Source organism: Salvelinus namaycush, chromosome 14 (assembly GCF_016432855.1).
Source record: "Salvelinus namaycush isolate Seneca chromosome 14, SaNama_1.0, whole genome shotgun sequence".
NCBI classification, from domain to species: Eukaryota; Metazoa; Chordata; class Actinopteri; order Salmoniformes; family Salmonidae; genus Salvelinus; species Salvelinus namaycush.
Window position 1 is genome coordinate 35,974,860 of NC_052320.1, and position 27,137 is coordinate 36,001,996.

General features: G+C 45.3%; 1 protein-coding gene across 1 annotated transcript in view; it reads left to right on the forward strand.

The window, feature by feature from the left end:
• The window catches only part of sema3bl (sema domain, immunoglobulin domain (Ig), short basic domain, secreted, (semaphorin) 3bl), a 55,630-nt gene that overhangs the window by 12,453 nt on the left and 16,040 nt on the right, over positions 1-27,137 (forward strand). The window contains exons 2-4 of the mRNA XM_039008513.1: positions 3,636-3,796; positions 10,871-10,933; positions 21,834-21,953. Of these exons, the coding sequence (XP_038864441.1) occupies positions 3,636-3,796; positions 10,871-10,933; positions 21,834-21,953 (344 nt within the window). The remainder of the gene's footprint in view (positions 1-3,635; positions 3,797-10,870; positions 10,934-21,833; positions 21,954-27,137) is intronic.

Sequence of the window (27,137 nt, forward strand, 5' to 3'; positions counted from 1 at the left end):
CCAGGAGATAGCGGCTGAAGCAATGGAGTATGAGCTGCAACACTGACAGGTCTCCCATATTCCTCTCTGTCAAAATATAGAGGTGTGAGCAGAGCAACAGATAGTCGGCTGTCAGGCCTTGAACACCCACAACTAGATGGCGCTGACGGAGAAGGGCGACATCTTACGAGTTCCAACCCGACCTTGCTATTTAGTGACTTTTATCGTGTTTGTCTTTTTTTCCTTACAGAAAGTTCAGACTATTATCACATGTGACCTCCAAGCACTTCTGGACAAACACGACTTCAACTCTGACTCAGCTGTTCCACTGTTCCCTATTCATTTGTTCCACGGGCTACCAAAACGCCGCCGACGCAGGAAACGAGGCGGAGTCCTGGTGCAATTGAGGCGAATAGAAATTCTAACGCCGCTCCCCATCCGTCCTATTGGCAAATGTCCAGTCACTGGAGAATAAGATGGATGAGCTTCGTCCGAGAGCCTCCTATCAGAGAGACTTGAAAAGCAGCAATATTATATGTCTTACTGAAATGTGGCTGGAGGATGACGCTACGCATGTAGTTCTCAATGGATTCTCCAGGCAGCGGCGGGATTGGACGGCGGCTTCAGGGAATGCGAAAGACGGAGGAGTGTTTTTTAATCATGAATAGCAACTGGTGTGCTGCTTAAATTGTAAAGGGAATCTCGAGCGTTTGCTCACCTGATATAGGTGACATTTCACGGTAAAGTCTACACCAGTTGTATTCGGCGCATGTGACGAATCAAATCTGATTCGATTCAAAACAACACTGACGCCTGAAGTCGATCCTCAGCTCCTACAGATCAGTGGGAAACGCTGAACGCCCCGAATACGTTTACAAGTAGGCTGCTCCAGGTTTGCTGCTTCTGTGTACGCTGATACATTTAAATGAAAACAGAGACCGCATTCCTGCACGTGTTCAGTTGGACTCGGACACTGTATCTTTGTCTGTAACATTATCTGCTACGGAATAGTATTGATGGATGTTTCTGTCTGCTTATACTGTATAGTCTCAACCATACTACCTGGATCTCTCTACTACCCTGTCTGTCAACAGCATATTTATGTCACCTATGGCCCTCATCTGTACTTATCACTGTGCTTGCTTGTCTGCTCGGAATGTATGTCAGTACCCCCCCCCCCTCTCTCTGTTCATGCTCATGTCTTTGCGTCTGGGAGTCAGATCTCCTGTCTGTCCGTCCGTCCATCCGTATGCCTGCCTGCCTGGGTGCGTTCTGTTAACAGTTATGCTTAGTACTTGAACTTGAGAAGGTTTCATATAACTTTTATGAGGTCGTAATAACAGGCAGCCCTATTGTTTGGCCTCTGCTGTAGCGATTGTTTCATGGGATCCCAATTAAAGGGTTTGGGTCTGACTCGTGCCACCTCTGCTTTTTCATTCATCTTGGTTCATGATCACGTTTTACTCCCAATTAGGAAATATATGAGAGGAAAAACACTGTAAAGTTTATAGTGCTCTCCACTGCTTGCCATAGTTAACTATGGGGCGGGCTAACACACACACACACACACACACACACACACACACACACACACACACACACACACACACACACACACACACACACACACACACACACATACACATACTCACCCTGAGAGACGAGCCCCTGTCACTCAACGCTCCTCCGAGTGTTTGCTGAGTGATGAACAAGGGCCCCTCTGCACCCAGCGACACTGTGTCCATCAGTGGGGCCCTACAGAGCTCTGGGGTTTAGGGCTCCAAGAAACAAACACTGGGTTGATCTGCCAAAAACATACAAACCACCACCTCACACAGATCTTGAACTGTGTGTCTCTGACTGTAGATTAATTTGTTATTTTGATGTTGTTGCCAGAATAGCTGGAGAGAAGATCCAACAGTGAGCTGCTGTCTGTCTGTGAGACATTAAAGACTAGACATGACAGGGTGAAGGGATGTCTGTAGTGTATTACGACACTCCCTGATCTGAATAATACATTGGGTACTAATCTGCCTTTTTAATCAGTATTTCTGACGGTTAGAGATCAAACTCTCTCTCTCTCTCTCTCTCTCTCTCTCTCTCTCTCTCTCTCTCTCTCTCTCTCTCTCTCTGTCTGTCTGTCTGTCTGTCTGTCTGTCTGTCTGTCTGTCTGTCTGTCTGTCTGTCTGTCTGTCTGTCTGTCTGTCTGTCTGTCTGTCTGTCTGTCTGTCTGTCTGTCTGTCTCTGTTTTTTTCTTTCTTCTCACTCTGTCTTCTTTCCCCCCAGTTGCTATCATTGTTTCCCTTGTTCTCTTGTAGTTTCTCTCCCTCGTGCACACTCATAGACACACACACCCTTCAAAAGTGTTTAGGCTCCAGGCACGGAGTTCCAACTCCTGACTCCAGATTGGTTAGGGGTAGAGGGAGATCCGTTGTGTCCAGTCCAGTCTGGCAACACTTCACACACTCACACAGAGACCACAGACAGAGACAAGGACGCACAGTACAGACACACACACACACACACACACACACACACACACACACACACACACACACACACACACACACACACACACACACACACACACACACACACACACACACACACACACACACACACACACACACACACACACACAAACACACAAACTCACTTTCGGATCACAGGTCAAATCCTGTTTTCCTATTACAGTATTTCTGTCTTCTCTTATTACCCTCCATTTACCAGTGGCTAGGCCACCAGTCGCTAGGCCACCAGTCGCTAGGCCACCAGTCGCTAGGCCACCAGTCGCTAGGCCATGCTAAATGTATACTAAAACAGCATACAAGCAGGACGTTAGGGGAACATGCCTGGCCTCCCCACCACGCTCTCTGTTTAACATCTGCACATTTGTTTGGTCGATCTGGGACTGCACAGGAGAGCCAGTGAGCGGTGTACCCAGTGAATAGAGAGAGAGAGAGAGAGAGAGTGTGTTAGTGTGTGTGCACAAGTGGACGTGTCTGTATACCTTAGAGCAGCACGTTCCATGTTAACCCCTGCCCACCTCCATCTCCATGGCAACTGTCCGTCATTCCAGAAATCTCTCTCAGCTCCTGATGTGTAATACAGACACAAGACATCCTATAAACATATACTGTAGTTATATAGTGTCTAAAATACTAGACTGGAACATTCTAATGGCAACAATGTGCTGTATTGTACAGTAGAAGGAATGTGGATGTTACCAGAACTATAAGGGACATATTTCAGATTTGTGACTCCACCCAAACCGCTCTTGAGCTTTGTTTGTCATCTCAGAACACAGAGAACACTGAGTCATTCTCCAGCCCAGAGCCTTCCAGTTCCAATCCTCTACTGTTCTGGAAGCCCCTCGAATCCATCTGAAGGAACATGGAGATCTCTGGCTCAGCAGGGAGCCCAACCCAGAACCAGGACCCACTCCCTTAGTTCTATTCCACAGACAGAGAATAGAAAACAGACAAATGTCAGCTTTTCTGTAGCATATTGAGCAGATGTATGGTAACGCTCCGTTAAGGTGTTTTTAATCTTATTAACGTCGTTCTCCTCTGGCTTTATTTATCCTCACACGCTTTCCTCTGTTCTTCTCTCCTCTCTCTCATCCATCCATCCTCCTTCCTCTCCTCCCTCCACAGACCTCGTGGCCACCAACCGGTCCTCTATCTTCAGTGGTCATAACGGTCAGCTCTCTCTGACCGCTGTGTTTCTGGACGAGTACCACGACCGTCTGTTCCTGGGCGGCAAAGACGTCCTCTACTCCCTGAGACTGGACCATACCAACCCAGACTCCAAAGAGGTGAGTCCACATTCCCTGTGGTACTCCAGGACAACTCCGTACACCCCCTACTTCAGGCAATAATCCTTACATAAATAATTGTTCCTAAACTCCCCCATTGGCCGTGCATCTGTAATGGGCCTGGGCTCCGTGGAGAGGAGTTAGTGTTGATGTTTAAGCTGCTGACTGGTGGTTGGGCTTGCATTGGAAGCATGAAGATATACATCACACCAGGACTCCAACATCACAGGCCTCTAAATCACCGCTCTGCTCCCTTTTATCCAAGTCCAACTCTGGGATTCCTTACGTATTCCCTGCAGAGATGAACACTTTCACAGTTTGAGTTAGTGGGACCTGCTGCTTGAGCAGTGTGTGTGTGTGTATGTGCACGTGTGTGTGTGTGTCCTCATTCGGCCTGTGATGAACAGCCTCCTGTGTTTGCCACTCATATCCCAGTCTTGAGTTTACACTAAGCTGGTCTCAATGCAGCTCTTCTTATCAGCACTCTGTGGTTTCCCAGCTGATATGGCAGCAGAGAGAGCGAGAGAGAGAGAGAGTGCAGAGAGAGAGAAAGAGAGAGACAGAGAGAGAGAGAGAGATAGTACAGGAGAGCTTAACCCTGGCTCCAGGTTTCTCCAGCTTCCTCCACCACCTCACATATCATTCCCTCTAGAATTCATAAATCCCCCTGTATCTTGCCTTGACCCTGGTCCTCCATCATAGACTAAGCCCTCTGCTCCCCTCCCTCATCACCTCTGTATATCAGAAATAACTTGCTCTGTACCAGTTTACTGTTAGACTCCATTTATAAAGTCAACTCACTATTGGTAATGTTTATACTCTTAGGCTCAGTCTGGCTGGGTCCACTAGTTTTTGAGGAGGAGAAAGGAGAAAGGAGAAACAAACATGGACGAGTTGGGAAAATGAGGTGACAGAGAGCAGGTTGGCCTGTGAGCTGCCTCTAATAACCCCATACATCTCTGAGGGTAGGCAAGGTTAAAAAGGGTTGAGCGAGAGAAATGTCGATTGACACATGCTTGCTATTTCATTCAAGCGAGTAGTCAATTCCATAGCCGATGATGGCCAATTCCATAACCCCTCTCTCAGCCTCGTTCCCATGGCTCCAGCCACTGCCCACTGCCCACAGCCCACTGCCCACAGCCCACCACCACTTCTTAACAGCTCCGACAGCCACGTTGGCATATCATATCTGGGAAGTGTTTGAGCTGTTTTAATACAGTCTTAATGGTAATGAAAACGAATACCTATTAAACTCGTGTAAATGTGCCACATATTTTACTCTCTTTGTGCTTTGACGTAAACAGAAATGATTGCAGCTCGACACAGAGCTTTGGTTTTTCGAGGAGTGTTTGTGTGTAAAGCGCAAACTTGTTTTATGTTGCGATAAATGTGGTTGATTCTTAAAGGCTCTTTCATTGGTTCCAGTGCCTTTGGGTTACATATCATTTAAGAGCCTGGGTTTGTATCTATTCTAGGACTGTCTTGACTGCTGGGTGTGAACTGTTGTTATAAAGGTCGGGTGTAAACCTCTGTGAGTCTGTGGTAAGATGGGATAGTCAATGAGGTTGCCAGATGTGTTCATACAGAGCCATAGGGCACCTGCCCTTGGGACATAGGCAGGATCAAGACCCTTACAGAAAACCCACATGAATTTAACATGTGATCACATGTGATCTCACGTGTTTGCATCTGATCACGTGATCTTATGGGATGTTAATGTGATAACATGTGACAACATCCAGCTTGTATCACAACTGGCCGTGACTGGGAGTCCCATAGGGCGATGCACAATTGGCCCAGCGTCGTCCGGGTTTGGCCGGGGTAGGCCGTCATTGTAAATAAGAATTTGTTCTTAACTGACTTGCCTAGCTAAATAAAGGTTAAATTAAAAAAATACAAAAATTTGTAAAAGCAACATAACATGATAACATGAAACTACACGTGAAAACATTATCTCAAGGTGAAATAAACGTGACGACATGGGGATGCAAAAAGCTCATTTGAAAATGCACATGTAAACTGCAAATGTCACGTTTCTTTTGTAAGTGTAACGCAATGATACGGGGATTTTAAAGTAAGTGGTAAGCTGTTCAGCAAAAATAGTGTAAAAAAAGATTTCATCAAAGACAATATCACATACTTTCCAGTAAGAGCCCAGCTGGGTCTGGAACTCACAACCTCTGGAGTTGGGGAATGCTGTTCTTTCTGCTGCGCCACAAAGTCTGCAGTGTCTCTCTACACATGCATTACCTTTAATACATCTCTGCACTTAGCAAAAGAGTGCCATCTGGACTTCAATTTAATAATCAGTTAATCAGACTATTGATTTCATTAACTTATTTAAGTCATTTGACAGGTTTTCTGTATAGTTGTCTAATGTTGGTGGGGCATAATTATTCTGTTTTAATATGACTCCTGAATCATTAAAATCAGTGGAAAGGACAATCCCTTTCAAGCCAGACATACAAATGCTCCTGTTGACTGGGCCTCCTTCAGAGCGCTAAGAAACAAATGCACAGGATTGATCAGGAAGTCCAAATCAGATGACTATTTAAATGCAGTCACAGAGAACCTAAACAACCCCACCAAGTTCTGGAAGCTAATCAAATCAGATGACTATTTAAATGCAGTCACAGAGAACCTAAACAACCCTACCAGGTTCTAGAAGCTAATCAAATCAGATGACTATTTAAATGCAGTCACAGAGAACCTAAACAACCCCACCAAGTTCTGGAAGCTAATCAAATCAGATGACTATTTAAATGCAGTCACAGAGAACCTAAACAACCTTACCAAGTTCTGGAAGCTAATCAAATCAGATGACTATTTAAATGCAGTCACAGAGAACCTAAACAACCTTACCAAGTTCTGGAAGCTAATCAAATCAGATGACTATTTAAATGCAGTCACAGAGAACCTAAACAACCTTACCAAGTTCTGGAAGCTAATCAAATCAGATGACTATTTAAATGCAGTCACAGAGAACCTAAACAACCCTACCAAGTTCTGGAAGCTAATCAAATCAGATTACTATTTAAATGCAGTCACAGAGAACCTAAACAACCCCACCAAGTTCTGGAAGCTAATCAAATCAGATTACTATTTAAATGCAGTCACAGAGAACCTAAACAACCTTACCAAGTTCTGGAAGCTAATCAAATCAGATGACTATTTAAATGCAGTCACAGAGAACCTAAACAACCTTACCAAGTTCTGGAAGCTAATCAAATCAGATGACTATTTAAATGCAGTCACAGAGAACCTAAACAACCCTACCAAGTTCTAGAAGCTAATCAAATCAGTGTCAGGTTCTAATGTATCCTCTGGCCTTCCTGACCATTTAATGATGGATTCTAATGAAGTGAAGGATAAAGACCATATTGTCGAGGTTTTAACACGCACTTCATATCTACTGGTTCAGTTTTAATAATAGTGGGGCCCAGGCCTCTAGTGTAAGCTCTGTTACAGTCAACTATGATATAGGCCCTCATGTGAACCATTTTAACTTTGAGCCTGTTTCTTATACTGAGGTCTATAAAGCACTAAAGGCAATAGCCACTAAAAAGTCTGCAGGTCCAGACAACCTGGACCCCTACCTCTTAAAGATAGCAGCTGGTATTATTACTGAACCTGTGGCTCACATTTTCAACTTGAGTCTCTTGACCAATTCCATACCCAGCATTTGGAAATCAGCTTATGTCCTCCCACTGCTAAAGGGTGGCGATCCCTCAGATGCTAATAACTGTCATCCTATCTCTAAACTCCCTGTCCTGGCCAAAGTCAATGAATCCCTAGTGAACTCACAGTTAAAAAACGTCTTCATTGAAAAGAACATACTGAGCAGGGTTCAGTCTGGCTTTAGATCGGGGCGCAGCACCACAACTGCAACTATGGCAGTGGCAAACGACATCATTAATGCACTTGATGAAAAGCAACATTGTGCTGCTCTGTTTGTGGATTTAACAAAGGCTTTTGATTCAGTTGACCATTAATTGTTGCTAGCTAGACTCATTGGTCTCAGTGAAGGGGCAGTAAGTTGGTTTAGGAACTATCTTTCTGACAGAACACAATGTTTTATATACTGACAATCCCAAGTCTAGCTTTCTTGAGATTAATAGAGGTGTCCCCCAGGGTCCCATTTTAGCTCCTGTGTTGTTCTCAATGTGTATTAATGATCTGGGAAATGGGATGCAACCAGCAAAGTTACATCTATATGCAGATGATACAGATGATACAGTATTAATGTGTTCCTTCTCTGGTTCAGGCTGTTGAAGAGCTCCAGACTGCTTTTCAGTCACTGCAGGACTCCCTTTATGGTCTCAAACTGGTCTTGAATGTACAAAACTAAATTCATGACCTTTACCAGAGCTAGAACTATGCCAGAGAACGTTAGCGTTGTCACATCTGGTGGCTTATCTATTGAAAAAGTGTCATCCTACAAATACCTAGATATTTGGTTGGATGACAAGTTGTCCTTGAAAGTTCATGTGGATAATCTTGTTCCAAAGCTTAAATTGAAATTTGGTTTTTATTTTCCTAATAAGGCTTGCATCCCGCTTATGGCTACAAAGAAACTTGTTCAGGCCACTTTTCTCTCAGTAATTTATTATAGTGACTTGTTGTATATGCATGCAACCTCCTCTGTCTTATAGACAGTCTTACTGGACTCTGTTTATCATGCATCCTTGCGCTTTATTACAAATGCCAAATCACTCACCCACTATTGCACATTGTACCAAATGGTAGGTTGGACCTCACTTTATATGTGCAGAAAGATACATTTGTATGTGTTTGTCTCTGTAGTCTGGTCTCCTTCACCACCAGCAGTTACCATACCCGGTCTGCTAGGTGGTTGCTACTTAAGTCCCCAGGACATTCACAGTATTAGGCAAGACTGCCTTCTCTTCTTGTGCACCAGAGGCATGGAAAAATGTACAATCCATGCTTCATCTAGATATGTTAGTGCCACTGAATGAATTTACAATATTGATGGAAGACTGTTACAACTGTTGTTGTATTGTATTGTTGTATGTTTTAATTATGTAATGTAATGATTGTTGCTGCCTTCTTGGCCAGGTCTCCCTTGAAAAAGAGACTCTGGGTCTCAATGAGCTTTTCCTGGTTAAATAAAGGTGAAATAAAATAAAAAAGTGATGATGAATAAAATAAAAATTCCTGAGTGTATTTTGAATAAAGCTGAGATTTACTTTACTTAAGTCTAAAGTGTAGGAAAACAGGGTAGATATTTCGTTGACACAGACATGGTGGCATATAGCAGGAAGTTTGGAATGATGTAAACTAAGAGGTTGCGAGGTCAAATCCTAGGTGATGACATGTTGAATATTATTTACTGTATTAAGGAACATAAACCATGTCAATGTAAGTTAAATGCACTGTTTGTGTGTGTCCTAATAAAAACACATGATTTCACGTGAAATATCATCATGTGTGCCAGAAACATTTCATTTAGGGGCTTATCTGGCAACATGTTCCTAGCCTTCCGATACTAGAGACTGGCTATTCTTTTTTATTTAACTAGGCAAGTCAGTTAAGAACAAATTCTTATTTACAATGACAGCCTACACCCGGCCAAACCCAGACGACACTGGGCCAATTGTGCACCACCCTATTGGACTCCCAATTATGACCGCTTGTGATATAGTCTGGAATCAAAACCAGTGTGTCTGTAGTGACATCTCGAGCACTGAGAAGCAGTGGCTTAGACCACTGCGCCACTCATGAGCCCAAATAAGTGTAGATTAAGACATACGGTGTGTTATGGCTCTACAGACATGCTTGACTCCCCTGCCGCAGTATTGATTGGCCATCTCATGCCAGGGTTTGTCAGGGCTTGCTATGATTGGCTCGTGCCTGGGCTTTCCGGCCAATGGATGACACTGAGCCAGACAGGAAAAGGGCGTTAATCACCGCACTGACATCCAAGCCCTTCGGCACAGAACCCCAAAACTGACCAGATCAGTGTCTAGACCTAGGGGGAACTGTATCCTGCTATTGGTGATGATGACTAACATGTCAGGAAATGGTTCAACAGAAGCAAGGAGGTATAGACACACCGAGCATGATGACATCTTGCTATGTGAATCCAGACAATTTGAGGAATGGTGCAGTGTTCAATATCAGATCGTCTGAATCCATGGTCCAGACTATAAAAGGCCTGTTCTAGACAGGCTCGGTAGAAGTGTGATTTATAGAAGAGACCCTAATCCTGTCCATAGCCGTCACGATATAGCAAACTGTGTTACAGACAAGAACTGTATCAGGCTCTGTCTTCTCTCTTAAGATGAATTGCCATCCATGCACGTGCAAACATATGTTGGCGCGTGCATGTACATGCATGTGAGCAGGGACACAATGTGCATGGACACAATTGCGACATGCAGGGGAGTCGTGCACGTCACAGAAAGTTACTGCTTTTCTTTGTATTCTGCATATGCCTCTTTCTGAAAGCAAAGCACGTTTGTTAACGAGACATTCAAAAGGGCTGTTGTTTCAGATTGCCATCTGTGAGTCAGTAATACACAACACAGTATCTGACGGTGCCAATGGCCAAAGAGGGGCTTTCCAAATGCAGGCTTAAATGAGCTGGAGTTTGATGATATAGAACATACTGTACATTAATCCCAGGGCCTGTAAGACGACACTGTGATTACAGTTCCATATTAGACCCGCCCACATCATTTAGTACTGATTAGCCCGTGGAGGACTGTAGGGAAGCAAAGAGTTAATGAGATGGACTTGGTTTCATATGTGTTCTAGTAAGTCTTAATTGTATGAACTGCGGCCAATAATGTTCTCATGCTCTAATTTCCTGTTGTTATTTTGCTGATTTAGGCTGTGTACAATCGTATGTCATTTATCATGTTCACTCTCTCTCTCTCTCCCTTCTCTCTCTCTCTTTCTCTCTCTCGCCATCTCTCTCTCTTTCTCTCTCCCCCTCTCTCCCCTTCTCTCCCCTTCTCTCAATCTCTTTTTCTCCCCCTCTCTCTCTTTCTCTCCCCCCACCTCTCTCTCTCTGTCTCTTTCTCTCTTTCTCTTCCCCATCTCTCTCCGTAGATCTACTGGCCTCCGTTGCCTGGTAACAAAGATGACTGTGTCCAGAGAGGGAAGGATTCTCAGGTGAGTGACAGCTCAGTCAGACCCATCCAACTCTGAGGTGGCCTCTCTACTTCTTGTTTCCCCTAATGATGTCACGTCTGTGGTTTCCACCTGCCTAGCCTATCCACCTGCTCTATCAATCATCTAGAAATCAACATTCTAGAGTCACCTTACTGCCTGTACTGTACATTCTACAACACCGTCTGGATCATGTCCTCAGGAATCTAACCAGCGAATCGACGTCTACGGTTGGCTTGCTGTGTCAACACTCGCGTTTCCTAAATCCTACACGCTACAACCATAGTCCCATGCTCCATCCCTCCATCCCACCATCCCACCATCTCTGGGCACAGTAAAGTTGTTTAACAGCCCAGTGAATGAGATAAGGAATCTTTCCCTAACGAAGTCGCTGCTTTGATCTGGTGAACACAATAATAGCCCCGACTACGTGGCTGAGGTGTCCAGAGTCGGGTTCTGGCACCATGGACACCAGTAATTCCATCTTTAACAAGCCATCAGAAGACTGCCCTTCACTCCCCAGTCCCCACACAAATGCTGTAAAGACACTTGCGGTTCCATTTTTAATAACTTCTGTCCCCTAAGTCTTGGCTAACGACTGAAAGTGAAACCGCCCCGGCATCTGGTCCGGGTTAGGTGGTTGGGCCTGTAAAACAGGACTAATCGGTCTCTGTGGATGTGGATGGGGGTTGGAAGGGGGTTAAGGCCCCCATTGGGCGTCAACGCTGGCCCTACAGGTAATTGTGGAGTTTGAAGTGGCAGGTGAGGAGGGGTATCCAATATCAGGAGTTATTACGCGTTTCCTCCGCCCGTCACGGTGAGAAGTATCCCGCAGGGGCCGAGGTATGTGAGCCGGTGTCCGTAGGGGAGAGGAGCAGTCGCTATGCGCTACGCTACGACGCAGGCCTTAAAGTCGGGCCTACAGGAACTCAGTCTAACCTGTGCCAAGAGAGTTGTGGTGCGTATGTGTGTTAAGCTCCGTTCCATTCCCCTGGAGAAACACACATGCGCCCCAGCAGCACTCACCTACCATCAGACTCATTCAGTCCACCATTCAAGTGCACTTGGTTCTTGTCCTCTCCATCATTCTGTTAAATAGACAGAGGCCTGGACATGTGGTGTTGGAGATAACGATAGCTAATAAACTTCCGTACATGACAGTGTTCCGTACTATTGACTTTATTTTAGCACCCCAGAAACGTAATACTTCCAGGTCAGCTGTAATATGAATAGCATTGTAAAGCACAATGTCTCCGCTTTCCAGCAAAATCAATGAGGAGACCTTCATGCTGCCCGGTCTCTGCATGACTGAAGAAGGCAACGGAGCTCCGCCCGGGTCTTTTTAAAAATGGCGGGTTGGGAAGCGAAAGCTACTCAATGATAGGGAAAGGGGGAGATATGTTGTGTGTGGGAAAGGCTTTTTTCACCAGATTTGTCCAACTTATCACCTCTAAAATGGAAATCAAACACTATAAAGAGTTTACATAATGTCTCGTTACATAGCTATTTGAAGGTTTGAGTCAGGTTTTCAGGGCTGCGCTTACGTCATCTTCACCAGTCAGCCGCGGCTGTCACGTTTTTTTGAGAGTCACGATGGCTCGCAGCTACGACGCGAAAAATGAGCCATTGTTTGGGTTATCCATTGATGAACTCGCGAGTAATTCCCTTTACAGTCACCATTACACTCGCCTTTGATCATTTCTTGTTTTTAATCTGCGAGAGAAGCACTACACCTGGTGGAAAGAGGCTGTACGGCACACAATGAGTTGCATAATGTACGTTACGTCGTGACACCGAGGTTGGTCAGTTTTTTTCAACTTTTCTCCAATACTATTGGTCCCTTACCATGCCAATCAACGCATGAATAGAAACGTAGTTCACACCCTGGATCTTGATACGAACACAGTCGCTACAGTCCCATTCGTTTTTCATTGGAGCCTCGTTTGAATGCCGCGGTTTACGCAAAATGTCTTAGTTACCGTAACATTGTTTCTCAGAGAGGTGGAGGGGCCCATGTGTCCAGCCTCACTCTCTCTGTGGACAGCAGAGGTCCGTGTGTTCTCCTGTGGAAACATGATAGCATTAGGGAGTGTGACCATGGTAATGATTTCAGGCCCATTGGACCCATGAGGCCACACGGTGCGTGTGTTTACGTGCCTTTTTGAGTGTGTGTATGCCATAGCTTCACCATTCACCCTGGGATGGATTAACAGTGACTGCATCGACAGGGCCGAGAGGTGGAGGTGACGGAGGTGTGTGTGTGTGTCTGCTGGGAGTGTGTGTACAGGGTCACATCTGTAACACTTCACACCTCAAGTTCCTCCCAACCGGAATACAACCCCTCCACCTCCACCACGGTGCCCTCTGAGGCTAGGGGCTCCATGAGAAAGGCTCTCAGGTCTGTGTTGCTTACCCTCTGCGAGAGGGCGGTGGTCCCCTGTTTTGAGGACTGTGCATAATATTCAGTGGACAGGCCCAGTTGTGTCTCTGTCTGTGGACTCGGTGGATGGTTATTGATCGGGTGCACTCTCTGTCCCTCTTCTCTACCTGACAAAGGCTCAGACATGCACAGACACAAATCCCAGTGTCAGAAGTCAAAAAGTGAAAAGTCAAGTCAGGGCGTGAATGGGTGTTAGTTTGATCGGTGGAAATGGCCTTGAGTGTGTTTTTGGCAGAGAGAAAGGCTTGAATCATAACCCTTACTGTGCACTGGTTAAGCCGATGGATACAGGGACATGTGAGTGTGTATGGAGCAGGTCAACTGCACAGCTGGACAATCAAATGTGTGTGTGTTTGTGTGTGTTCTGAATGTGCCCCTCCCTCTCTCTCTCAAGAGGTGTTGGACAGGGAGACCTCCCATTAAACAAAAACAGTGGAGCGAAGCAGATGCTGGCACTGACTGGACAGCTTGGCTGGTTTTAACAGCTAGCCTGTTGTGTAAAGCCGGACCGTGATGTGTTCCTATTGTTGAACCCATTAACTGTTCTGCTACAGTGACCTCTCAATGGAGAACACTGCAGGGCTGCTAGGCTGGTGGTCTTTGTCTCCTTCGTAATGCCATTATATATATCTCACTGCCTTATAAACGGTGCTTAATTTGAGCATCCTGGCGGAACAGGATCCGGGAACCTCTCAGTTTTGGACTGTTTCATTCTTTGCCAACCCTCTCGTGACATGAAAAAAAAAAAGTAATCGTTTGCAGTGTAAACATGTGAATAAAAGCGATCAGAGTTCACTCGAGTTGCCTACTCTGCAATTCTCCAGTCCCCTAAAAAAAACGTAGCTAATGTGAAAATGTATATTTTCAGCCCATGCCTGATATTCTAAGAATTGATTCGGGTTGGGCCGGCCCGGGTTTATGGTTTGCGCAGCACTATAGCCTAGAGACCAGTGGTGGCCGTGGCTGTGGTGAGAGAGAGAAGCCAGCCTGTATCTCTCACAGGACTAGAATGAGATTCACTTTCTATGACCTCTCTCCCTCTCTGCTCTGATAGACATCAGCCTGCACCTCTCACCTCTCCAGAGTTGCACTTCATCATGTATTTCCTGATAGTATCACAGCTGTGGGAAGGGTGCTGGAGGAACTCCACCACCGATCAATTGAAATTCTTTTGCCAAAGTTCTAGAATTACTGCTGTCTGTTCAGAAAGGAATGAAATAATTCAGAATACTACACCAAGATTAGGCCTATAATTTAGCCACAGAGGATCAATAGCCATATTTTTTATAGCCTAGCTGTGGATTGTGTGTAGCCCAATCAAGGCATAGCCTAGAGTCGGAAAACAAATCTGTCAGCAAACAGAACGCAGCCAAAACAGGCCTTTCGCAATATTTCAAACACAACCGGGGAAAACAAAATGGCTCCCGCTGAAAAGAGAGGACTCTAATCTGTCTGTAGGCTACCAAAATATTTGATAAAATTCCAAATAGGCCTATTGAGCAAACAGCATTGTTTTACAAAGTAAAACAAGCGAGAGATGGGCTTTTGGTATGAGTGCATCACCGGTGAGTGAGCTGCGAGTCATTGGGTGAGTCAGTGAAACTGGAAAGCTTATTTAGGACTGTAATTTCCTCTTCCTGTTGTACAGTATGTGTTTCTCCACACACCTGGCCTATTGATGGACTCAAGACAAGGTTGTTTTTATTGATCTCAGTTTGTCAGTGTACAAGTAGCCTGTCTTTTATATCATTTTTGTGCGGTATTAAAAAATATTCTGCTAAAGTCTCCAGTCATGTAAAATTATGTAGAATTGCATGAAATGGGTTTATATGGTCCCCAATTCTGCTAGAGTCTCTACTCTATGGCTCTATGCTATGCATGCAATACTTTATTATAAAGAGGATTCTTCATGCGTTCTGATACCCAAGAGTGCCCCAGGTCACCCCCCCTCTCACATTCACTTTCTCTTCATGAACCTCCCGATGAATAAATTAAGCACTGCTTATACAGTATGTGTTTGTGGCTTGGAGCTGTAGGATGTGCATACTACTACCTTCCATTGACTGTGGGGGGATGGAGGATGAGGATGGGAGTTAGAGGCGTGCGTACGTGCAAGTGTGTGTGAGGGTATTTTATTAACTGGCTAATGGAGGGGAACCGGCTGTCTAATGGTGCTGTGTGACCCCACTAGTTGACCCCTGACTAACACCTAAAGTGTTTGCTTTATGATGGCCTTCCTCACAGGTTGCAACCCCATGACCCCTAATTTCATTAACCCTCCCCAGCAGACACAGATGTCCCGTTTTAGTATTTTATTTTTATTTAACCTTTATTTAACTAGGCAAGTTAGTTAAGAACAAATTCTTATTTACAATGACGGCCTACCAAAAGGCAAAAGGCCTCCTGCGGGGACGGGGGCTGGGATAAAATAAAATAAATGTAAAAAATATATAGGACAAAACACACATCACGACAAGAGAGACACCACAACACTACATAAAGAGAGACATAAGACAACAACATAGCAGGGCAGCAAAACATGACAACACAGCATGGTAGCAACACAACATGACAGCAACATGGTAGCAACACAACATGGCAGCAGCACAACATGGTAGCAGCACAAAACATGGTACAAACATTATTGGGCACAGACAACAGCACAAAGGGCAAGAAGGTAGAAACAACAATACATCACGCGAAACAGCCACAACTGTCAGTAAGAGTGTCCATGATTGAGTCTTTGAATGAAGAGATGGAGATAAAGCTGTTCAGTTTGAGTGTTTGTTGCAGCTCGTTCCAGTCGCTAGCTGCAGCGGACTGAAAAGTGGAGCGACCCGGGGATGTGTGTGCTTTGGGGACTTTTGACAGAATGTGACTGGCAGAACGGGTGCTGTATGTGGAGGATGAGGGCTGCAGTAGATATCTCAGATAGGAGGGTGTGAGGCCTAAGACGGTTTTATAAATAAGCATCAACCAGTGGGTCTTGCGACGGGTATGCAAAGATGACCAGTTTACAGAGGAGTATAGAGTGCAGTGATGTGTCCTGTAAGGCGAATTGGTGGCAAATCTGATGGCTGAATGGTAAAGAACATCTAGCTGCTCGAGAGCACCCTTACCTGCCGATCTATAAATTACATCTCCGTAATCTAGCATGGATAGGATGGTCATCTGAATCAGGGTTAGTTTGGCAGCAGGAGTGAAAGAGGGAGCGATTACGATAGAGGAAACCAAGTCTAGATTTTACCTTAGCCTGCATCTTTGATATGTGCTGAGAGAAGGACAGTGTACCGTCTAGCCATACTCTACCGTCTAGCCATACTCCCAAGTACTTGTATGAGGTGACTACCTGAGTAGCAGGCAGTTTAATTTGGGCACGCTTTTCATCCAAAATTCCGAATGCTGCCCCCTACCCTAGTGAAGTTAACACAAAATCCGGGGAGGGGCCAGCTGAGTATAAGACTGTATCATCTGCATATAAATGGCTTCTACTGCCTGAGCTATGTTGTTGATGTAAATTGAGAAGAGAGTGGGGCCTAGGATCGAGCCTTGGGGTACTCCCTCGGTGTCAGGCAGTGGCTGAGACAGCAGATGTTCTGACTTTATACAGTGCACTCTTTGAGAGAGGAGGTTAGCAAACCAGGCCAAAGACCCCTCAGAGATACCAATACTCCTTAGCCGACCCACAAGAATGGAATGGTCTACCGTATCAAAAGCTTTGGCCAAGTCAATAAAAATAGCAGCACAACATTGCTTAGAATCAAGGGCAATGGTGACATCCTTGAGGACCTTTAAGATTGCAGTGACGCATGCAAAACCTGAGCGGAAACCAGATTGCATACCAGAGAGAATACTATAGACATCAAGAAAGCCAGTCAGTTGATTATTGACAAGTTTTTCCAACACTTTTGATAAACAGAGCAAAATAGAAATTGGCCTATAACAGTAAGGATCTGCTTGATCTCACCCTTTAAATAAAGGACGCACCGTGGCTGCCTTCCAAGCAAGGGGAACCTCCCCAGAGAGGAGAGACAGGTTAAAAAGGTCAGAAATAGGCTTGGCGATGATAGTGGCAGCAACCTTAAAGAAGAAAGGGTCTAAACCATCTGACCCAGATGTTTTTTGGGGGTAAAATTTAAGGAGCTTCTTTAGCACCTCGGACTCAGTGACCGCTTGCAGGGAGAAACTTTGTAGCGGGGCAGGGGAAAAAGAGGGAGGAGCATCGGGGCTAGTCACATTAGAAGGTGTGGGAGATGAGGAAATGTTGAACAGGCAAGGAGGCATGGCTGAGTCAAATAGGAATCCTGACTTAATGAAGTGGTGATTAAAGAACTCAGCCATGTGCTCCTCGTCAGTAACAACCACATCACCAACATTAAGGGACATGGGAAGCTGTGAGGAGGAGGGTTTATTCTCCAGGTCTTTAACCGTTTTCCAGAACCTCTTGGGCTTAGACCCACGGAGAGAGAACTGCTCCTTAAAGTAACTAACTTTGGCCTTCCGGATAGCCTGAGTGCACTTATTTCTCATTTGCCTGAGTGAGAGGCAGTCTGAGTATGCGTGTGCCGAGCCTTTCGCCAAATGGAATACTTGAGGTGGAGTAACTCTGCAAGATCACGGTCGAACCAGGGGCTGAACTGTTTTATATTCTCATTTTTCTTTATGGGGGCGTTTTTATAACAATACAACTGAAAATATAAAAAAATAAGGTCCATGCGTCTTCAACAGAGGGGATTAAGCTGATTCTATACCAATTTACAGACACCAGGACATGAAGGAAGGCTTGCTCATGAAAGTTTTTTAGCAAGAGTCTATGACAAATCAGGACATGTCGTTTCACTGAGCAACCATTACGAACACAGACTGTAAAACAGTGATCACTAAGGTCATTACAGAAAACACCAGACTGATACCTGTCAGGATTATTTGTGAGGATAACATCGAGGAGAGTAGCCTTTTCTGGGTGTTTGGAGTCATACCTTGTGGGATTGGTAATAATCTGAGAAACATTTAGGGAGTCCCATTGCTTTAAGACTTGGTCAGGTGGTTTAAGCATGTCCCAGTTTAGGTCACCTAGCAGGACAAATTCAGACTTAGTGTAAGGGGCCAGTAGAGAGCTTAGGGCAGGTAGGGTGCAGGCCGGTGCTGATGGAGGACGATAACACCCAGCAACAGTCAACAAAGAGCTATTTGAAAGTTTAATGCTTTAAACCAGCAAATCAAAATGTTTGGGGACAGACTTGGTGGAGACAACCAAGCACTGAAGGTGTTCCCTGGTAAAGATTGCCACTCCACCACCTTTGGAAGATCTGTCTTGCCGAAAAAGGTTACAACCAGGAAGGTTAACATCGGTGTTCAAAACACTCTTCCTTAACCACGTCTCACTAATGACCAAAACATCTGGATTGGAGCTGTGAATCCCCCATAGCCCCTCCCACAGCAGGAAGTAACCAGCTAATCACAAAGCAGGGACTACAGTGCTGTGGGTTTGGGAGAACTGTTAGTCCGAGTGGGTGGGAGAGAGATTTGAACATTTGAAGCATTGTAGGATACTTCTGAAGAACTTTGTGAGACTCAGAGACTTCATGCTTGAGGGATCTGGAAACTCAGCTTGGCGCCATTTGGCAAAGTGCCCTGGCATTATCCAGCACTGCCACAGAAAAGATTCCACTATGTTCATTAATAGGTATTTGTATTTAACCTTAATTTAACTAGACAAGTCAGTTAAGAACAAATTCTTATTTACAATGACAGCCTACACCGGCCAAACCCGGACAGCGCTGGGCCAATTGTGCGCCGCCCTATGGGACTCCCAATCACAGCCGGTTGTGATACAGCCTGGATTCAAACCAGGGTGTCTGTAGTGATGCCTCTAGCACTGAGCTGCAGTGCCTTAGACCGCTGTGCCACTCGGGGGTACAGCCTTACCTACATGGGTACAATTTAGGAAGTGACTTAATTATCTACAAACCAATAAGCAACTGCCATCCCAGTGCTCTGATTTCTAAGACAAATTCCCAAGACCGACACTGTGGATCGCTCCAGGCTTACAGTATGTCTGAGCTTACTGGTATCAACAACTACTGCTGAGCTACAGCGCCTAAAGGCACGTTTTCTTTCAACTCAACTTCAGGAGTTGAGCACGTCTGATTGTGCGTATGTCTAAGCTCGTATCTCAGTGTGAATCTGGTGTAGCCGTGGTTATCGTCGTGTGTGTCCGTCTCAGTTATCGACGTTCACATCCCTTGTGTTGTCATCTGGCCCTCTTCTTTATGAAGCTCCAGCTGTGTGGACCACAGAGACTTGGACAGACTGAAGCTCCAGCTGTGTGGACCACGGAGACTTGGACAGACTGAAGGATCCTGCTGTTTCCAAAACAGCTTTGAAATGCCTCTGTGTGTGGGTGTTTGTGTGTGTGTCTCTCTCTGTGCACGCCTGTGTGTGAGTGTTCCTGTCCTTAACTACATATGAGGACACTGAGGTCCAGACCTATACGTACATATATATGTTTTGAAATGTAGGGACTCAGTTGGGGTCTCAACTGACTGTTGATACAATAGTAATACAAACACAAGGTACCATTTCAAAACTTATTTTTATGTTCGGCAATTTTCCTCCTGTTATATGCCACTCACTGACAGTCAGTCAATTGGCCCATGTCAGTAAAACATTTTTAGATTGGTAGATTAGTCAAGTTAGATTAGTCTAGTTATCTACACTTGTAGTTATCATCGACAAATTACCAACCGGGCATGCAGGGCACCTGCCCAGGGGCCCTGACCTCCAGGGGGCCCCCATCGATTTTGTTAGTCACTCTTATTCAGATATCATATTATCATGGTATAAGTCATGGCAAAACGTGTAGAATTACAAGGAAATTTGCTTTAAAACTGCAACGATGTCTCCCCACCCCATGGTAAAACGTGTACAATTGCAGGAAATTAGCTGTGAAACCGCAACAACAATAAAAAAATCTGTAAAGCAAATTAATTTGTTTACTTTTCATTAATTAAATACTTTTTCTTCTAACAAATCCCTCTGTACATATTAAATTCTAGGTTTTATAATCCCGGTGCTGAGTTAATATGAGTTAATGTGTAGCGGCTAATTGTATAGCTAATAGGCTATGTGTTTGTAGATCGACTGAGGTGAATGGAGCTACAGCAGACATTGTGATAATGGCTGGGGACATTTTGCTTGTTTTTTCTGTTCTCTAAATAGCATTTTAGAGTTGTCCGGACCTCACTAAAACTCAGAACCTGGTTACGGCCCTGTGAGTGTATATCCATCAGCGATGGTCTTTATTTTCTGTCAGTGTTAACAGTGCAGACTGCTTTCCAGTGACCGCATGCTGTTTACACTGAAAACAGCTCTTCAAAGATGGCTCCCTCCCTCAGTATAAACATCTTAAACCCGATGGTATTAACCTACCACCCCGCCTGTCTGTTACACACTCAATATTATGGACTAATACTTGTCTAACTCATTAGTAAACAATATACAGTATGTTATAATAGTAGCCAAATGGGAATGCATTCACCCAATGGAGAACACGCTGAATGTGTGTTGTGTTGTTTATGTGGAATACACCATAGTCGCGAACACAGCACCCATCTTGTTGGAGTTGGAGAAGCCTCTCTGTAATGAGTAATAGACCCCATATCTCTGGAAATGATTTGGCTTCTGTCACGGAGATGGCGTGTTCCAGTCCTTATATGGCTCTTCTCAAGTACTTCAGGAAGCAATCCCAGCAGGCTTGACTGGCCGGCAGTCTTCTGGAGAAACGCACACGCACACGTACACGCACACACACACGCGCGCGCACACACTCCGTGGCTTAGTGGACAAGTTTGACCCTGTCACCCTAGGGCAGTGACACTCTTGGCTGGTTTCCTGTTGGTCATCTTGACACCACTACTCAGCTCCAATTGTGATTCGTCAAGAACAGGATACAGCTGTGCCCTGCTCTTCCTGTAGGGCTCTATAATTCTCTCTTCCTCTCTCGCATCCCTCTTCCTCTCGTCCCTCTCTCATTCTCCCTCCAGATCTCTAGTTTCCTCTGTCTCTATAATCCCTCTCTCATTCTCCCTCTCTATTCTCTTCTCTCTCCCCTCTTCTCCTCTCTCTCTTCTCTCTGATCCCTCCCTGTGGCGCTGTCTTTGGCTGTGGGAAAGATCTGAAAAGCCCAGTGCTTCTTGAAGTTTATTGTATTCCATCTTTTTAACTCTTGTTCACGGCCCTTATTGCTAATATGTAGAATCAATGGTCTTTGTTTAAAAAATGGGTTGTTCTACACAAACCCCACAAGTAAAATAGTCCGAAATTGGTTGACAGTTTACTGTTGTACTATGCATTTAGATGTATTTAACCTGTGTGTGTGTGTGTGTGTGTGTGTGTGTGTGTGTGTGTGTGTGTGTGTGTGTGTGTGTGTGTGTGTGTGTGTGTGTGTGTCTGTGTTCACAGACGGAGTGTGGCAACTTTGTGCGCCTGCTGCAGCCCTATAACCGCACCCACCTGCTGGCCTGTGGTACGGGTGCCTTCCAGCCCATGTGTGCCTATGTGTACGTAGGCCACCGTGGAGAGGTAAGACCCCACTGCATAACACACACATGCACGCACAAACACACGCACACACACACACGCACACACACACACACACACACACACACACACACACACACACACACACACACACACACACACACACACACACACACACACACACACACACACACACACACACACACACACACACACACACACACAGGCTTTGACGGATGAGTTGACTGGGTATCAGTCACCCTGGTTTTGCTCTGCGTACTCTCTCCTTCAGCAGCCAGTATTCAGATGAGGCTGTCTGGTCTGTGTTAGAAAACTCTGACCTTATGCTGATGTGACTCCCATTGACTCCCATTGACTCCCATTAATTTTGCTGCTTCTGTCTACTCACAGTATTGTAGAGCTGGCATATTGTGCCCGTGGCAGCGCCAACTACTCTGTCCGTTTCTCCATGTATTTGACCGTATTTAATACCTTATACTGTCTTATTGTGCCCAGTCTATGAACACAGTGGTATCTTTATCACCGGTCTCTTTCACTCTCACTCTCTCTCTCTCAGTCGAACTCTTTTTCTCTATCTCTCTCTCTCGGCGTCATCTCAGTCTCTCTGCCTCTCTCCCTCCCTTACACAGAAAGAGACAGCAGGCTGTAGCCCTCAGCAACGTTCAGTACTCTGGCTCCAGGCTCAGAGCTCCAAGCTGTGGACTCAGGGGCCCAGGGTTGTGCTCCAGCATGCAGCTGCCCTGCGGGGCCCTTGCCGCCCTGGTGTGAGGCTCTGTGTAAAAGGCCTGTATGTGGTGAAAGGACCCATTTAAAGCAGGACGCTAGCCAGATCTCCCTCCACAGGGCCCACAGAGCTGCAGACAGTGCCTGCGTACCTCACCCAGCAGGAGAGGGTCAGACTGGTCGTGGAGGGTTGGGGAGGGGGCCAGCTATTGAAGTCGGGGGAAGTAGGTTGTGACACCAACAGTGTGTGATACGAGGCAAGGGGGGTATAGCTATAGGCAGGGATTGGAAGAGTGGTCTCTGTGGTGGTCATATTCAGGGTGTGTGTGTGTGTGTGTGTGTGTGTGTGTGTGTGTGTGTGTGTGTGTGTGTGTGTGTGTGTGTGTGTGTGTGTGTGTGTGTGTGTGTGTGTGTGTGTGTGTGTGTGTGTGTTGGCTATGTTGATAGTTAGGGTGGGGGCTGCTGGGTTAACTGTAGGGAGGGTTGTGTGTTCTGCTATGTTGGCCCTCTCTCCACATTCATCATCCTCGTTGCGGTTTGGGTCTTTTGGTTTATGACACTCCATAAAAAAGAATCTAGGTCTTAGTTACTGCCTCTGACAAGTTCATCAAGACACTGGGAACAATACACAATATATCTACTTGGTTAATGCCAAGTTTTTCTGAACAGGGGCTAATGACTGTTTTGTCAAATATACACCACAGTGGCCTAGAAATATGATGACGTTGCTAAAGTAGACAAATAATTAGGAGAGAGCAACTCTGCCATCGTTATTACTTTAGAGAGATTGCAATGTTGCCATGAAAAGAAAAATAAGAAAATAACATTTTGGTCAGAAATATCTAGCAATGCTAACGTTAGCTATAAAAGTTGGTCAGAAATATCTAGCAATGCTAACGTTAGCTATAAAAGTTGGTCAGAAATATCTAGCAATGCTAACGTTAGCTATAAAAGTTGGTCAGAAATAGCTAGCAATGCTAACGTTAGCTATAAAAGTTGGTCAGAAATATCTAGCAATGCTAACGTTAGCTATAAAAGTTGGTCAGAAATAGCTAGCAATGCTAGCTAGCGAATTCCATCAGAAATAGAGAGCAATGAAATGTTGTCATGTTTCCAAGCCACAGTAATGCACTTTAGATTAAATCTCCGTCAGAACCTATTGAGCCTGCATTGAGTACAACGCTCAGTTGGGCATCAGTCCTAAAACGAACATTCAAAACAATATTATGACGAAAAACGTGCAACACATGTGTTAAGGTGTGAATTGATTGCGGGTCATGTTATATATATATATGTGTGTGTTTAGGAGTAAGACCGCCCCTTGTCTCTAGTCTGAGTCCTATTGAGGGGAGAGAGAAAGCAGCTGACCACAGGCCTATCCTGGGGAGGCCTGGAACAGAGATGAAACACCCTGGGGGCCAAAGGTCATCCCACCCACGGCCTGACCTAGAAGGTTCACGACCAACCTCCTCAGAAGCGAGGGAAGGCAAACAGACGAGTGTGTTCCTAAATGAGTTAGTGACTGGTTAAATAAATGGAGGGTTTCCCGTGATGCTGCCCGCCGTAGGGTGGCATGGACTCCCAGGGTGCCGTGTAGGCTTGGTGCTAGTGACACACACACACACACGCTGGAGCTAGGAAAATAAACCCCGTTGCAGGAATGACAACATCCAGAGGTTCCAGACTCTTCCACACACACACACACACACACACACACACACACACACACACACACACACACACACACACACACACACACACACACACACACACACACAGACCTGTTTGTTATGATAAGGAGAGAGAGAGAGAGGGCACGGTCACAGTCAGAGTCTCAACCAGGGCTCTCTTGCTCTCTTTCGTTCTCTCTGTATTCCCCTCTTTACCTTCCATTTTTCTCTTTCTATCTCCCTATTGCTCGGTTTCTCTCTCCCTACGGTTCTGACTGTGGTGGTGGGCAACGTGAGGGATGGACAGAGAGCGGAGAGGACAGAGAGTGCATCTTTCCCATGCTGTCTCGCCTTAAAGAGATCATGAGAGAGGAAGCAAGCTGGAAGGGAAAGGTTGCAGGTGCAGACAGAAGACAGAAGACGTTTGCGCTTACTTGTAGAGCGAAAGAGAGGGAGAGAAGGAGGATAAAGAGCTTGAGGATGGAGACAGACACATTGACCCAAGGAGCAGCGTGCACATGAATATTTGTGTGTGTGTCTGTGTGTGTGCCAGTAGATGTGTCAGTGGCCCAGGCTCGGTAGTGGGGTGGCTGGGCTGTTTGGCTTGGCAGGGCTGAGTAGAGAACGACCTGGACATTCTTATCAACAGCAGACACGACCAGCACCAGTCCCCTGTCTCCACCATGAGTCAACACAGAGGGAAGGAGGGAGGGAGCGAGACAGGGGGGTGGTAGAGAGAAAGAGAGGGAAAGAGAGAGCTACGGATGAAGTGCCTAGAGAGGGAGAGAAAGAGACAGAGAGAGAGAGAGGGCGGGGAGAGGCAAACGAGAGGTGCTGAAAGAGTAAGGATGACAAATGAGGTATAGCCAAACATAGCCATTATTGAGAGAGAGGGAAAGTGAGACAGACAAAGGTAGAGCTGTACATCAGAATGAGGAGAGATAAAGGATGGAAAGGGAAAAAGGGTTGAGAGCAGTTGATTATGGGAAAGAGATAAGTGACACTGAATTATGAAGATTCAGAAAGCAGAGGGGAGACATAAGTGGAATTTGAAGATTGTCTGCTCACGATAATTACTAAATTGATTTGATAAAAAAAGAGTCTAGTGTGCGTGCATAGTACTGTGTACCGGATGTGTGAAGCCAAGAGAGTAACATCTGGTGTTTCTGTGTTTATTTAGATCACTGAGAGAAACAGCAGAGATCCTGTACCGCTTGCTAAAGGGAGAGAGAGAGACAGAGAGAGAGACAGAGAGAGAGACAGAGAGAGAGACAGAGAGAGAGAGAGAGACAGAGAGAGAGAGAGAGAGAGAGAGAGAGAGAGAGAGAGAGAGACAGAGACAGAGACAGAGAGAGAGAGAGAGAGAGAGAGAGAGACAGAGAGACAGAGAGACAGAGAGACCCAACCCAAAAAGGCCTGTGGTGTTGATGGTATCCTTAATGAAATGATCAAATATACAGACAACAAATTCCAATTGGCTATACTAAAACTCTTTAACATCGTCCTTAGCTCTGGCATCTTCCCCAATATTTGGAACCAAGGACTGATCACCCCAATCCACAAAAGTGGAGACAAATTTGACCCCAATAACTACCGTGGAATATGCGTCAACAGTAACCTTGGTAAAATACTCTGCATTATCATTAACAGCAGACTCGTACATTTCCTCAATGAAAACAATGTACTGAGCAAATGTCAAATTGGCTTTTTACCAAATTACCGTACAACAGACCATGTATTCACCCTACACACCCTAATTGACAACCAAACAAACCAAAACAAAGGCAAAGTCTTCTCATGCTTTGTTGATTTCAAAAAAGCCTTCGACTCAATTTGGCATGAGGGTCTGCTATACAAATTGATGGAAAGTGGTGTTGGGGGTAAAACATACGACATTATAAAATCCATGTACACAAACAACAAGTGTGCGGTTAAAATTGGCAAAAAACACACACATTTCTTCACACAGGGTCGTGGGGTGAGACAGGGATGCAGCTTAAGCCCCACCCTCTTCAACATATATATCAACGAATTGGCGCGGGCACTAGAACAGTCTGCAGCACCCGGTCTCACCCTACTAGAATCCGAAGTCAAATGTCTACTGTTTGCTGATGATCTGGTGCTTCTGTCACCAACCAAGGAGGGCCTACAGCAGCACCTAGATCTTCTGCACAGATTCTGTCAGACCTGGGCCCTGACAGTAAATCTCAGTAAGACCAAAATAATGGTGTTCCAAAAAAGGTCCAGTCGCCAGGACCACAAATTCCATCTAGACACCGTTGCCCTAGAGCACACAAAAAACTATACATACCTCGGCCTAAACATCAGCACCACAGGTAACTTCCACAAAGCTGTGAACGATCTGAGAGACAAGGCAAGAAGGGCATTCTATGCCATCAAAAGGAACATAAATTTCAACATACCAATTAGGATCTGGCTAAAAATACTTGAATCAGTCATAGAGCCCATTGCCCTTTATGGTTGTGAGGTCTGGGGTCCGCTCACCAACCAAGATTTCACAAAATGGGGCAAACACCAAATTGAGACTCTGCATGCAGAATTCTGCAAAAATATCCTCCGTGTACAACGTAGAACACCAAATAATGCATGCAGAGCAGAATTAGGCCGATACCCACTAATTATCAAAATCCAGAAAAGAGCCGTTAAATTCTACAACCACCTAAAAGGAAGCGATTCCCAAACCTTCCATAACAAAGCCATCACCTACAGAGAGATGAACCTGGAGAAGAGTCCCCTAAGCAAGCTGGTCCTAGGGCTCTGTTCACAAACACAAACACACCCCACAGAGCCC